General features: G+C 40.6%; 1 protein-coding gene across 4 annotated transcripts in view; it reads right to left on the reverse strand.

Annotated features, from left to right (window-relative positions):
- Positions 1-15,914, reverse strand: part of EPB41L5 (erythrocyte membrane protein band 4.1 like 5) — a 136,678-nt gene that overhangs the window by 34,591 nt on the left and 86,173 nt on the right. For all 4 annotated transcript variants that reach the window (XM_021075141.1, XM_021075139.1, XM_021075140.1 and 1 more), the window contains 2 exons: positions 9,129-9,292; positions 5,465-5,562 (listed from right to left, as the gene is read on the reverse strand). In XM_021075141.1, coding sequence (XP_020930800.1) covers positions 5,465-5,562; positions 9,129-9,292 — 262 coding nt within the window. The remainder of the gene's footprint in view (positions 1-5,464; positions 5,563-9,128; positions 9,293-15,914) is intronic.

The raw sequence follows: 15,914 nt of genomic DNA on the forward strand, positions 1-15,914 counted from the left end.
TTGAAGAATCAGGGGGCATCTTCAGGCTGGAAAGAATGATCAGTTCAATATCTGAAAAGGTGATTACTTTAGTCTTAGGCTGAGGAAAACTTGCTGCTTGCTCAGGCATCTTGATCAATTTGCAGATAGGTTAGGAAATGTTTTCCTACACTGAGGTGAAATCTGCATAACTCTTAACATTCTCACTGACCTTAACTTTTCCCTGAGGCTATTAAAAAACAGGGACTTTACTTCCTTTTTCACATCACGGCTCTCCAGATAGCTGAAGTATTCTTTCCTGAGATTACCGATCTTCAGCTATAACTTTGTTTCAAGACCCTTCACCATATCCCACTTTAGATCTCCTAAATCATTTTTATCTCTCCTGCTTTTTAATACTATGGTTGGATCTCCCTTTTAAGCCCTTTCAGTTAATACAACATAGCTGTCTTGGCAGCCTCACTTCACACTCTGTTTCCATATCCTCATTTTAACACATGCCTGTTACCTTCTACACCTCCCTATCCTAACCCTACATTCGTGTCACACTTGTCATAACATACACTCTTATATCCAGTCCATCATTCCAGCCTGTCAGTCTTCATGGATCCTGATTTGGCCTTCCAAGCCGTACCAGCTGTTACCATCTGAAAATCCCACTAGCAGAGGAGATCTGCAATACGTGTACCAGCCTAGTGGGACAGGCCCCAGTTTTCTGGGGGCCAAGATTTTTGTAATTCTTCTGTGGATTCCACACAATACTTATTATCTGATATCTTATAAAACATAAACAATAAACAGGTTTGTAAAACTGAATCAACAGTGCATCAGGGTCTCAAGTGACACATCAATCCTGTGTGATGCAGGCCTGACGGGACATGAGGTCCCTCTAAAATGGGTTCTTAAGACAAGTTTGGGAGTTCCTGTCGTGGCGCAGTGGTTAACAAATCCGACTAAGAACCATGAAGTTTCGAGTTCGATCCCTGGCCTTGCTCAGCGGGTTAAGGATCTGGCATTGCCGTGAGCTGTAGTGTAGGTCACAGACGTGGCTCGGATCCTGCGTTGCTGTGGCTCTGGCACAGGCTGGTGGCTACATCTCCAATTAGACCCCTAGCCTAGGAACCTCCATATGCCGTGGGAGTGGCCCTAGAAAAGGCAGAAAGACCAAAAAAAAGACAAGTTTGATGTCCACTCTGCTGTTGGCAGTGCTAGGCCGAGTCTTACCTCACAATGCTGTGACTGGTACAGAGCTTCTCAGTTACCCAAATTTTAGAGCTAGTCACCCAACAACTGACACTTTGTTTTAGGACAATGTATTTTATTTACAGTAGGCTTTTCATCCTAGAATTACTTTAGTTAGTAAAGCTGAAATTAAGATTAATTTGCAATCCTTAAGCAAACATCAACTATTAATGGCCGAGATATAGAAATCAGACTGGACTAAGAATGTGTCATAAATAAAACAGGAATTAATTTTTAGACAGCACTAGTTGAAGAGTTCAGGTAGCTAGATATCCCTTATTTATTACTACAAGATTAATTATTTCCTACTTCTGCTTGGGACTGAGTAAGCCTCACCAAATATTAGCTATTATTTTCCCAGCCATTTAAGCCCCCAAAGACTCCTTGATAGTATACTGTCCTTTACCTAATCCATTCTTTTTTTTGGCTGCCCCCAGCACATGGAATTTCCAGGCTAGGGAACAGATCTGAACCAAATCACTGTGACCTATGCCACAGCTGTGGCAATGCTGGATTCCTAACCCACTGTATCGGGCCAGGGATTGAACCTATGTCCCAGTACTCCAGAGATGCCGCCAATCCTGTTGTGCCACAGTAGGAAGTCCAACATAGCCCACTCTTTTACTCCCTTTCCTATCCTGAACCCACACTCATACTCATTTTTTTAAGGCTTCAAAACTAATTTAATAGATCCTCTGGTTCACAAGCTAAGTTAAGTTGCAGCTCAAGACTGCAGGGAACCCTGCACAAGAAACAAGCAGGTTTCCAGTAACACTCACTCACCTCCTCCCCACCGTCCCGAGCCCTCCGGGACTGAACAGTTCATTCTTCTCTAGGTTCACTCCAGGCCTCCACTACCTTTCTGTCAAAATAACTGCCAACCATCTAAAGCTTTCACCTAAAGCTTCCAATTAACCCTTCTGTCTCTGACTCTGCATTCCCCCACCTTAAAGAGATAGTAAAACAAAACAAAACAAAACAAATGAACAAAAAACCCTGATGATGTAAAGGAAACAGACCAATATAACTGAAAAATACTGAGGGGTCAAAAAAAGAAAAAAAAAAGGAAAGGCTTTCTGAAGTTTAATCAGCTTCTTTCATTTTCTTTCTTTTTCTTTTTAGGGCCACACCTGAGACATGTGGAAGTTTCCAGGCTAGTGGTCAAACCAGAGCTGCAGCTGCTGGCCTATAGCACAGCCACAGGAACGCCAGATGCAAGCCACATCTGCAACCTAGGGCACAGCTTGCAGCAACACTGGATTCTTAATCTTAATCCTAAATGAGGCCAGGGATTGAACCTGCATCCTCATGGATGCTAGTCAGGTTCTTAACCTGCTAAGCCACAACAGGAACTCCCAGCTTCACTCCCAGCTTCATGTTTTTTTCTTTTCTTTTGCAACTCAGAAGTTCCTGGGCCAGGGATTGAACCCATGCCACAGCAGTCACCCTGAGCCAATGTAGTAATAATGCCAGATCCTTAACTACTAGGCCACAGGGAACTCCTAATCAGCTTCTTAAAGATTTTTTTTTTTTTTTTTTTGGTCTTTTGTCCTTTTAGGGCTGTACCAGCGGCATGTGGAGGTTCCCAGGCTAGGGGTCCAATCAGAGCTGTAGCTGCCAGCCTATATACCACAGCCACAGCGACAGCAGATCCAAGCCATGTCTCCAACCTACACCACAGCTCATGGCAATGCCAGATCCTTAACCCACTGAGCGAGGCCAGGTATCGAACCCCCAACCTCATGGCTCCTAGTCGGATTCGTTTCTACTGCGCCACAATGGGAACTCCCCTCTTAGAGATATTTCTAAGAAAAAATATGATAAAAGGAATAGAAGGGAAAAAAAGGCTTGGATTCAAAATGACAGATTGATTTTTGGCCACCTGCAGTATATGGAGTTGCCGGGCCAGAGATCAGATCCGGGCCACAGTCAAGATCTAAGCTGCAGCTGTGGCAATGCCAGATCCAAAAGGACAGTTTTAACAATGACTATGTAAGAAAGAAGAAAATCGCTCTGTACTCCACAATTGGGTCTCTAAAGAAATCCCAATTAGTTATCCAAGGATGAAAGAGCACTGCTAGTTAAATCTTCTCCTTTCCTCTTTATTTATTTATTTATTTTTTATTTATTTATTTATTTATTTTTGCTATTTCTTGGGCCGCTCCTGCGGCATATGGAGGTTCCCAGGCTAGGGGTCTAATCAGAGCCATAGCCACCAGCCTACACCAGAGCCACAGCAACGCAGGACCCGAGCCGTGTCTGCAACCTACACCACAGCTCACGGGAAACACCAGATCCTTAACTCACTGAGCAAGGACAGGGACTGAACCCGCAACCTCATGGTTCCTAGTCGGATTCGTTAACCACTGCGCCACGACGGGAACTCCCTCCTTTCCTCTTTAAAACCAAACCAAAACAATACATATCTGGAGGTCCCACCAGGGCACAGTGGGTTAAGAATCCGACTTCAGCGACTCAGGTTGCAGTGGAGGCGTGGGTTCATTCCCCGGCCCTGTGCAGTGGGTGAAAGGATCCAGCATTGTAGCAGCTGCTGTGTAGGTGGCAATCCCTGGCCATATACTATGGGTATAGTCATAAAATTAAAAACAAAAGGAATTCCTGTCATGGCTCAGTGGAAACAAATCTGACTAGCATCCATGAGGACGTAGGTTTGATCCCTGGCCTTGCTCAGTGGGTCGGGGATTTGGCATTGCTGTGAGCAGTGGTGTAGGTCACAGATGTGGTGTGGATCCCAAGTTGCTGTGGCTCTGGCGTAGGCCAGCAGCTACAGCTCCGATTCCACCCCTAGCCTGGGAACCTCCATATGCTGCTGGTGCAGCCCTAAAAAATAAAAAAATTAAAAATTAAAAGCAAAAAGAAAAAAACACACAAAAACTGATTCAAAAGATATTCGTTATCTGTTATATATATGTGTGTGTCTTCAGATCATGACCTAAAATCCATTCTTCCATTTAGTGGGGATATCTGGTAACTGATTTGAATAATTATTTTTATCCCATTTCTGTTTTAGTTATCTCTGTAAGTTATTCAATGTAGAAATAAGAAAAATTTTAAATTATAGTCAAACAATAAACTGAAGTTTAAGTAGTTTAACAATTAGTATGTCACCCCCAACCCTGACCTCAAGTCTATAAAACTCCAAGAGGACAGGATAGTGAAAGGTATGTGAGCTTACACTCAAGCATCTGAAGTTTATTACAGAGCAGTTCCCTTCCAGACAAATCCTTTTATAAGTTCGAAAGGCTTCTTTATTTATTTATTTATTTTGTCTTTTGTCTTTTCAGCGCTGCACCTTTGGCATATGGAGGTTCCCAGGCTAGGGGTCGAATTGGAGCTGTAGCCACTGGCCTACGCCAGAGCCATAGCAACACGGGATCCAAGCTGCGTCTGAGACCTACACCACAGCTCATGGCAAGGCTGGATCCTTAACCCACTGAGCGAGACCAGGGATCGAATCTGCAACCTCATGGTTCCTAGTTGGATTTGTTAACCACTGAGCCTGACAGGAACTCCCAAAAGGCTTATTTTAACTAAGCTCTTCAACTAACTCAAGACCTATGAATCAGAGAAGGGATGGGCTGAACCAAAAGGAAAGGTTTAGGAGTTCCTGCTATGGCATTATGGGATCAACAGCATCTTGTGAGCACGGAGACGCAGGTTCTATGCTTGGCCCGGCACAGTGGGTTAAGGATCTGGCTTAGGTCGAGACTGGTTGGGATCTGACCTCTGGCCCGGGGAACTCCATATGCTGCAGGGCAGCCAAAAAAAATGAAAATTAAAAAAATATTTTAAAAAATAAATAAAAATTTTAACAACCATACTACTTTTGATTATGTTTAAAAATATCAAGAAGGAGTTCCCTGGTGTGGGGCAGTGGGTTAAGGATCTGGCATTGTCACTGCAGTGGCTCAGGTCACTGCAGTGGTGCAGGTTTGATCTCTGGCCTGGAAACTTTTGCACACTGCACATACAGCCAAAAAAAAAAAAAAAAAAAAAATTAAAACAAAATCACAGGATGACCTTATAGTTCCTAATGTTCTTGTCAAATTTCCTCCTTTACTCCTAAACATCCGCAAATTTCACCTTTTTAAAAGACAAAACAAGTTTATAAAAGTTTAGCCCAGACAGATTTCCTAGGGGAAGAAAAGTATTAGCTTTGGATAGAAAAGGCTCTTTGAGGTCTGGGGTGGGTGACAAGCATACAGAGGAGAGATCTGGGTACCTTGCTGTTGATGTTAACATCGATGTTGGGAGGAGGGGATGGCAAAGAACTCTTCTCCACCTCAAGATGTTTGAGCTTCTCTGAGGCATCTTTTAATGCTGAAAAAAATGTCAAAAGAGCTGCTTAGTCTCCAGGCTGTCAGAGCCCTGTGATGGTGTAGAATGAAGCCTCCCCCCTACCAGTCCAACACCAGTTACCATCAATTAAAGGTAATAATCCAGGAGTTCCTGTTGTGGCTCAGCAAGTTAAGAACCTGACTAGTATCCATGAGGATGTAGGTTTGATCCCTGGCCTTGCTCAGTAGGTTAAGGATCTTGAGTTGCCATGAACTGAGGTGTAGGTCGCAGATGTGGCTCTGATCTGGTGTTGCTGTGGCTGTGGTATAGGCGGCAGGTGCAGCTCTGATTTGACCTGGGAACCTCCATATGCTGCAGGTATGACCCTAAAAGAAAAAAAAAATGTAATAATCCAGATCAACACCACCATTATTATCTGATAATAATCCAGATAAATAGAAATTCTTTCCATAACCAGGTAACTCTCCATTAATTTGATTAAGAGTTAATCTAAACAGGAACATTGCCCTGTATCTGCTCTGATTCTAAAAAGCTGCCAGATGGAGTTCCCTCTGTGGCACTGGTAGTTTTTAAAACTCTTTAGCTGATTTTAATGCACAACCCAGACTGAGAATCACTAATTCAACATTAATCTCAAAATTTCAAAAACGTCCATACTTGTTTATTTACTTAATTGCCACCTCATGGTTTTCTTATGTTTCAAATTATTTGACATGAAAAGTTTAGCATGGTGATGCTGGGACCACAATATTTTAGCTTATGAATTGTTAAATTAAACTGTTGAGTTTGGGTGGTAGGGGAGAACTCGTGGGAATAAAGCTTCTTTTGCAACTTCTATTCGGGTGAAAAACATCCTGAGATTCTTTTTTTTTTTTTTTTTTTTTTTAGTTACTATTTATAACTACTCACCTAAGCCAACCAGGATTTTCAAAGAAAATACAGAATAAACTGGATACCGAGATTATAAGATTTTCTTTCTTTCATTTTTGGCCACACTGGTGGCACATGGTAGTTCCAGGCTAGGGGTTGAATCAGATCTGTAGCTGTTGGCCTATGCCACAGCCTCAGCAATGCCAGATTCAAGCTGCATCTTCGACGTACACCACAGCTCACAGCAACACTGGATCCTTTGACCCACTGAGAGAGGCCAGGGATCAAACCTGAGTTCTCATGGATACTAGTTGGGTTTGTTACTGCTGAGCCATGATGGGAACTCCCATAGACCTAATTTCTTAACATAAAACACTCCATTTTCATTGAAAGCTCTGAGCAAATGTTGTTAAGTTTGAATTGAATATGTTTTATTATTGAAAACCACACATGATGCAAGAAATTTCTTCTGCCACTTCAATAGCATTTAAGCTCTGCTGGAGTATCATCTGCAATTAGAGTTCACTGACTGTAAGGTATCTATTTCTGATGCATGGCAGAAAGAGTTAAAAAAAATTCTTTCCCTATACTGATTCCAAATCTGCTTCCCTATACTTTCAAATTGCTGATCCAAGATTCACCAACAGAGTGAGATAAAATGAACTCTTTGATATAACAGGCTTTCAAATATTTGAAGTTTTTACATCTCATTTGGTCTTTCTTTTCTAGGCATTCTAATATGTTCCCCCAAAACCAATACAATTTCCTAGAAAGTATGTACTAAATAAATGTTGTCTGTGAATGTACCACTATTGCAGCACTGAAAGAACTTCTAACGCTTTAAAAAATTCATATAATGGACATAAAATGAAATACAAATAAAGTCAATATTGGCATCCTACAAAGGAGACAATTTTTATTTTAACCCTGAAAAGAAATTAAGCTAGTCCTGTTTCTGGCTGAACGAACTGAAATACTGATGGCCTTGGTTTGTTATATCTCATATCTTTCTAGTGACAAAGAGTGATCATTTCTAACAAGAGATAGGGTCCAGGGCTGTGAAAACTGGAAAATAACCAAATGAAATTGTTCGCAAGAAAATATATGAGAAATATAGGCATTCCTTGGATATACAGTGAGTTTCCTTCAGATCACAATAAAATAAGTCATGTGAACTTTCTGGTTCCCTGGTACATATAAAAGTTATGTTTGCACTGTAAATGTGCTACAAGTCTACTAAATGTGCAAAAGCACTATGTCTAAAAATATATATATACCTTACTTTAAAAATACTTTATTGCTAAGCAATACCAACCATCATCTGACAATGTAGGGTGGCCACAAAACTTCATTTTGTAAAAAACACACTATCTGCAAAATGCAATAAAACAAGGTACGCCTGGAATAATGGAAATGTTTTCTTAATCTAGTAACTGACTACTACCTTTAAAAAAATCAAATTAGAACACAATTCTGAAATTATCAACATAATAAATCAAAACTAATTTTTGTTCCCCTGATCTCAGGCTCACAAGCATAATTTAAATATGGTAGATGTCAATTTAAAACATCTTTGATGTATCAGAGCATCTGTTCAACTGTGTATTTTTAGTGGTTACTTAGGGAACAAAATAACAAATTTTTAATGCCAATTACCCGTAGTACTTTAGCATGTTCTATTAACCAGAAGTGCTGTGTAACTTTTCATTAACACTTCTTCCTTCTAAATTACTATATACTATTTCTGTATTTTTACACTCTTCAGAGGCAACAGCAAACTCACTGGCAATTTCCCTAAGCTGTTTAAAGATGGCATCTCATCTGAGCAATAGAGATCAAAATTGGCAAGAGCCACATAAATATAAGCTGCTTTTAAATGAACACATGTTACACTGAGATTCAACAGAAAGCTCCTGTTTGAAGACAATTTATGCTTTAATATCAAACCAAACTCACAAATACATAGAAATTTTTAATGTGCAATTTGTTTCCTTTTAACTTTTTAAAAGGTTTAGGAAAGCAGCATTCTTTCTGGATTATTTGTGTAGGTTTAGGCAAACAACTGCCCTCATTATGCTACTTTTTATATGCTAACAGAATGGCCAAACATTTATTCACTCTTATGCCCTAGAAAATCTTTAAGGAAACTTTTTTTCTCTTAATTTTTATTCAAGAAACAAAGAAAAAAGAAGATTTGGAAATTCAGAAATGTTTAATGACTTATAAATGATACAAATATTTAATAGTCTCAGTTATGTGATCTTAAATATTTCAATGGACCCTAAAGCCAAAAAAGGCAAGAAAGCATAACTATTCTACATTAAAAATTCAAATTCAAATATTACATAAAAGACTCTTAGAAGAACTGACTTAAATAACTCATTTCAAAGGGAAGTAAAATAGGAGTTGCTGTCGCGGCACAGTGGAAATGAACCTGACTAGGAACCATGAGGATGCAGGTTCAATCCCTGGCTTTGCCCAGTGAGTTAATAAGGATCCAGCACTGCTGTGAGCTGTGGTGTACGTCGAAGATGCAGCTCAGATACCGAATTGCTGTGGCTGTGGTGCAGGTCGGCAGCTATAGTTCTGATTCAAACCCTAGCCTGGGAGCCTCCATGTACCGCAGGTACGGCCCTAAAAAGAAGAAAAAAAAAAAAAAGGGCGACGGGAGGTAAAATAGAGAAATGCCATCGATATTACACAGAACATTTACTTACTCCCATATTCAACTTCAGATTCCTCTAGTCCAGTCTGCCTGGGGGCTGTGCTGATTTCATCTGATGCTTGGGATATGTCCAGACTGTCAGCTGCCCCAACTACCTCATCAATGGTTGTTTCTGGTAAGTCTGGACTATCTAGCAAGTCAATCTTCAGAGGCAAGCTGTAAAGGTAACAGAAAACTTACTTAGAACAAGGAGTTCATTAGAAAAAGAATTTAAAATACTGATAAAAGTATTTGTCGGAAAAAAACAATAAACAAAAAACAAGTTCATAGGACAGAGTACCAGACAGGAGAGAGCAGCACTTAAACAAGGAGAGAAGCCTGGAAGACTACAGAAAGTTCCTGTCAAGTAGAGCACTGACCAGGGAACACGTGCAAGAAAACTTCCTGAGCCTGGGAAAAAAACTACCCAAAAGGATTTCCTCCCCTTGCCAGGCAGGGGAAAGAGCTAGTGGCACTCATACTGGGCCACAATGTCCCCTTCCACAGACAGAATGAAAACCACGCACTTCAAGGGTATTGAGTATTAGGAAGGTCTTACTCCAATAGTGGAAAATAATTAACCCAGACTGAGCATGGCAACAAATCCACTTAATATATCATAAAAGACCTGAAAAGATCAAACTGTTTACAAGTAATATAACTGCATCCCAAAACAGAGCTCAAGAAGATTCAAGAAGATTCTCAGAGGAACACAAAATGATCTGACATCCAACAAAGTCAATTTCACAATGTCAGGCATCCACTCAAAGATTACCAGGAATGCAAAGAGGCAAAAAAAGACATCCTCTACTAAAGAGAGTAATCAATCAATAGAAACTGTATTTCCATATGTTCAAAAAGCTAAGCAGAAACTAGAAGATATAAAAAAAAAAGACCCAAATCAAACATCTAGAGATGAAAACAATACCTGAGATGAAAAATAAATTGGACGAAATCAACAAATTAGACTTTAGAAGAGATACTAAACTTAAAGGCATAGCAATAGAAACTACCCAAAATAAAATACACACAGATAAAGGAATCTCCCCAAAAGAAAAGAATATCAGTTAGCTATGGGACAACTTTAAGCAAACTACTGTATAAATAACTAGTCACAAAGTTAGGGTGGGAGAGAAGAAATATTTGAAGAAAAAAATGGGTGAAATGTTTACAAATCTGATAAAAATTATAAACCAACAAATCCAAGAATTTGAACAAACCCTAAACACAAGAAACATGAAGAAAACTACACAAAGCACACCGTAACCACACTGCTTAAAAACAATGCTAGGGAGTTCCTTTGTGGCGCAGCAGGTTAAGTGTCTGGTATTGTCACTGCAGTGGCTCAGGTCGCTGCTGTGGTACAGGTTTGATCCCTAGCCCAGGAACTTCCACATGCTGCAGGCGAGGCCAAACAAAAACAAACGAACAAAAACTTAGAAGCAGCCCCAAACATTATATGTTAAAAGGAATAAGATAAGAATGAAAGCAGACTTTTTTTTTTTTTTGTCTTTTTATGGCCACACCCGCAGCATATGGGGGTTCTCAGGCTAGGGGTCTAATCAGAGCTGTAGCTGCTGCCCTACGCCAGAGCCACAGCAACACCAGATCTGAGCCATGTCTGTGAGCTACGCCACAGCTCACAGCAACGCTGGATCTTTAACCCACTGAGCAAGGCCAGGGATTGAACACACAATCTCATGGTTCCTAGTCGGATTAATTTCCCCTGCGCCACGATGGGATCTCTGACAGCAGACATCTTATCAGAAGTAATGCAAACTGGAGAACAGTGGAGTATCTTAAAAGCGCTGAAAGAAGGAGTTCCTGTCATGGCTCAACCTAGTTAACGAATCCAACTAAGAACCAGGAGGTTGTGGGTTTGATCCCTGGCCTTGCTCAGTGGGTTAAGGATCTGGCATTGCCATGAGCTGTGGTGTAGGTTGCAGACGAGGCTTGGATCTGGAGTTGCTATAGCTGTGGTGTAGGCTGGCAGCTACAGCTCCGATTAGACCCCTAGCCTGGGAACCTCCATATGCTGCAGGAGCGGCCCTAGAAAAGGCAAAGACAAAAAAAACCAAAAAACAAAACACGCTGAAAGAAAAAATCGTATCAACCCAAATTTTATTATCTAGTCCAAAAAGCTAGATAACAAAAGGAAAACCAAGGTACCTACCAAAGAAAAGCAAAAAATGTATACGCAAATGTTCATGACACCATTATTCATAACAGCCAAAAAGTGGAAACTCAAATGCCCATCATCTGGGAAATAGATAAAGAAAATGTGATATTACCCAAAAAATGGAATAATAATCAGCAATAAAATAAGTGAAGTACTGACAAAGGCTATGACCCTTGGAAACATAATATTAAGGGGAAAAAGCCAGACACCAAATACTACATATTGTGTGAGTCCACTTCTATGAACTGTACAGAATAGGTAAATCCACAAAGACAGGCAAATCTCCTCCTCTGTGGAGAGGAATGGGAATTGACTCCTGTGGTATATGGTCTTAAGAATCAATATTAAGGACTGCTTTGACATCCTGAGCCTCCTAGGGCCCCAAAGGCCCAACTATGAGTTTCCCTGCTCTCACCAGATACACCCTCCCAGGGAAAAAGATTCCCCATCAACTGTACCAGCTGCATCCTACCAGGTTCTTAACCTAACAAGTTTCACTCTGCCAGCCTATGAAATTATTCAGACGAGCTAATCACATCCTCCAGTAGGAACCAGAAGTCAACTCATTCTCATGTTGCTATAAAGCCCTGTCTCCCAAAGCCCATGTTTGTTCACTGCTCCCAAGTAAACATGTATGTGGCCTCACCATTGTGAGGTTTCCTTCTCCCTTGTCTAATAAACTGCTGTATATCTTATTTGTCCAGTGCTGGGCATTATGTATTTGGCCTTCTTGTAGTACTGAGGGTGGGAATCCCTCTCTCACCAAAAGGGTAAATAAATGATGAGCAGAACAACAGGTAATAGGTATGGGGTTTCTTTTGCAGGGGGTAGGGGACAAAAATGTTCCAAGGTAAAATTGTAATAAAGGTTGCAAAATTCTATGCATGTGCTAAAAACACTAAACTGTCCACCTCAAATGGGTAAATGGTATGGTATGTGAATTATATCTTAATAAAAAGAAAAGACAAAATCATCATCATTCATACAAAGGAATTCATTACCAAAAGGCCAGCACTAAAAAAATGTTAAAGGAAGATATACAAAATCTATAGGCAGAAGAAAAATGAACAATGTATTATGGGATCTAAAACAAACACAAAAGTAAAATTCTGGACAAATGATAGTAAGAAGGCTGGGAGGGGAGAAATGGAAGTACACAATTATAAAGTTCTTACACTATACATGGAATGGTATAATACCCCTTGAAAGCAGATTACGATAAATTAAAGTTGGACACACTTAAGAAACCATTAAATTAAAAAAAAAAAAAGCCAGAGTTGTTAAGCTATGGAGTAAGAAAAGGGAATAAATGGAATTTAAAGAAACACTTGATCGAGAGTTCCCTGGTGGCTCAATGGGTTGTCACTGTGGTGGCTTGGGTTGCTAAAGTGGTGCAGGTCTGGGGTTTGATCCTTGGCCCTGAGACTTCCGCATGCAACAGATGTGGCCTACTCCCCTGCCCCCTAAAAAGAGAGTTCCCATTGTGGCTCAGTGGTAACGAACCTGACTAGGATCCATGAGGGCTCAGGTTCAACCCCTGGCCTCGCTCACTGGATTAAGGATCTAGTGTTGCTGTGAGCTGTAGTGTAGGTCACAGACGCAGCTCAGATCCTGCATTGCTGTGGCTGTGGCACAGACTTACAGTTCTGATTTGACCCCTAGCCTGAGAACTTCCATATCCTGCAGGTGCGGCCCCCCACCAAAAAAACCCAAAAATATCAAAACAAAAAAATAAAATAAAATAAAAAAACACCCAAAACCCAGTTGATTAATGAAAAAAAAAAAAAAAAAGAGGAAGATGGGAACAAGAAACATATGGGACAAAGAGAAAACAAACAGCAAGATAAGACTCAATCATATCAATAATCATGTTTAAAGGAAATGGTATAAACATATCAATTTAAAAAAATTCAGTCTCCATAGCAATTGTCAAAAATTGCCAATGCCAACTATATTTCAATTCATCACAGAGGGTTACTGGGAAAAGTTTACAATTAGCAATAACCACACCTTGGATAAACCACACTGCCATTGCACAAAGCTGAAACATTCCAGTTTTTGAATGCAGAGTTTATCAGTAGAGATTTAAAAAGCAAAACCCAATTATGTGCTGCTTACACAAAACATAATTTAAATATAAAGAAAGAAAATTAAAAATAAAAGGATAGAAACAAATATACCATCATAACACTAGTCAAAAAAAAGCTACAGTGAATATAATGTTACCAAAGTAGAGTTTAGAGCAAAGAATAGTACTTAAAATGAAGATGGTCATATCATAAGGACAAAGGGGCCTTTTATTCTATTTTATCTTTGCTTTTAAGGGCCTCACCTGTGGCATATGGAGGTTCCCAGGTTAGGGGTCAGATCAGAACTGTAGCTGCTAGCCTACACCACAGCCATGCAGGATCCGAGCTGCATCTGCAACCTACATCACAGCTCACGGCTATGCCAGATCCTTAACCCACTGAGAAAGGTCAGGGATTGAACCATATCCTTTCTGATTTTTTGTTCCATCACTTACTGAAAGGAGAGTATTGAAATCTTCAGCCATAATTGATTTGTCCAATACTCTGAAGTTCTTTCAGTTTGGGCTTCATGTATTTTGAGGAGCTGTCATTAAATTCATAAATAATTAGTATGGTTATGTTCTCTTGATTAAAAGGCCCCTTTGGGAGTTCCCATCACAGCTCAGTGGTTAATGAATCTGACTAGCATCCATGAGGATGCAGGTTCAATCCCTGGCCTTGCTCAGTGGGTTAAGGATCTGGCATTTTAACAGTTTCTGAAAGAACAAGACATTCAATGCAATTCATCAGCTGTGGAAAAGCTTAAAGGTCACAGACATTTGATCTTTTTTTTTTTTGGTCTTTTTGCCTTTTCTAGGCCCACTCCCAGGGCATATGGAGGTTCCCAGGCTAGGGGTCTAATAAGAGCTATAGCCACCGGCACACGCCAGAGCCACAGCAACAGGGGATCCAAGCCCTGCCTGCGACCTACACCACAGCTCATGGCAAGGCTGGATCCTTAACCCACTGAGCAAGGCCAGGGATCAAACCCGCAACCTCATGGTTCCTAGTCAGATTTGTTAACCACTGAGCCATGATGGGAACTCCAACATTTTATCTTTTTGATCTAATACCAAGTTAGGGCAGAGGAAAGAAACTGCCACTCTTTCATGCTTTCCTAGAGGAATGAAGGCCAGATTTTAATAATTTACCCTGTGTTGCTAAAGGGAAAAAAACTCCTTTGAAAACTGCTACAAAGGATAGTAAAAACAGAGAAAGAGAACTTATTTGCAAGTCCAGAGATCTGTGTCCCAGCCCCACCTCTGCAACCACCCTGTCAACTGCAGACAAGTTACTTTACCTTAGTCTTCAAAATGTGTTCTACAGAGGCTGAAGGGTTCCACAGACTTGAGTGACTTAGATAAGTGGAAAATGTGGTAGTTTTGGTCTCTCTGTGGTAACTCTCTTATGGGATTTTATTTGGAATTTCCAATTTAATTAGAAGGGTTTCTTGGCTAAAACTTATTTGGAAACCACTGGAGTAAAGGTCCTTGGGGTACTTTTCATCTATAAGAATCAATTAACATAAAACCTTCTACTGGGCTAATCTTTAAGTCTTTTTGTACCGGTCTAACAGTTATCTTCCCTAAGTGTTATCAGTGTAACTTGTCAGCCTTTTTTTCAAAAAAACAAGGAAAACAACATCAGGAGTTCCTGCTGTGGTGCAGTGGGTTAAGGATCCTGCATTGTCTCTGTAGTGGCAGGGGTTCAATCCTCAGCCCAGTGCAGCGGGTTAAAGATCCAGCATTGCTGGATAGGTCGTGGCTGTGGTTCAGTTTTGATCCCTGGCCCAGGAACTTCCATATGCCATGGGTACAAACAAAAAAAAGGGAAAAGAAGGGGGGTGGTAACAAAACATCCATCAGAAGAAATGGTGGGAAGTTCCCTTTGTGGTGCAGCAGAAACGAATCCCACCAGCATTCATGAGGATGTGGGTTCTATCCCCAGCCTCGCTCAGTGGATCAGGGATCCAGTGTTGCCATGAGCTGCAGTGTAGGTCACAGATGTTGCTGTGGCTGTGGTATGGGAGCAGGTGTAGCTCCAATTCGACCCCTAGTCTGGGAACTTCCATATGCTGCATGTGCGGCCCAAAAGCAAAAAAAAAAAAAAAAAAAAAAAGACATGGTAACAAGAAGAGATGAAACAAAAATGGGCAGAATATTAGAATTTGTTGAAGCTTGTTGATAAGAATGTTACAGTTCATTGTGTTATATAATTTTGAAATTTTCATCATAAATTTAAATATGTATATTTTTATTTTATTTTTGTCTTTTTGCCTTTTCTAAGGCCGCTCCCACGCCATATGGAGGTTTCCAGGCTAGGGGTCGAATCGGAGCTGTAGCCACCGGCCTACGCCAGAGCCACAGCAACACAGGATCCGAGCTGAGTCTGCAACCTACACCACAGCTCACGGCAACGCCAGATCCTTAACCCACTGAGCAAGGCCAGGGACCGAACCTGCAACCTCATGGTTCCTAGTCAGATTCGTTAACCACTGTGCCACGATGGGAACTCCTTAAATATGTATTTAAAACCAATATTTTTGGACAAA

This window comes from Sus scrofa, chromosome 15 (genome assembly GCF_000003025.6).
Source record: "Sus scrofa isolate TJ Tabasco breed Duroc chromosome 15, Sscrofa11.1, whole genome shotgun sequence".
Lineage (NCBI taxonomy): Eukaryota > Metazoa > Chordata > Mammalia > Artiodactyla > Suidae > Sus > Sus scrofa.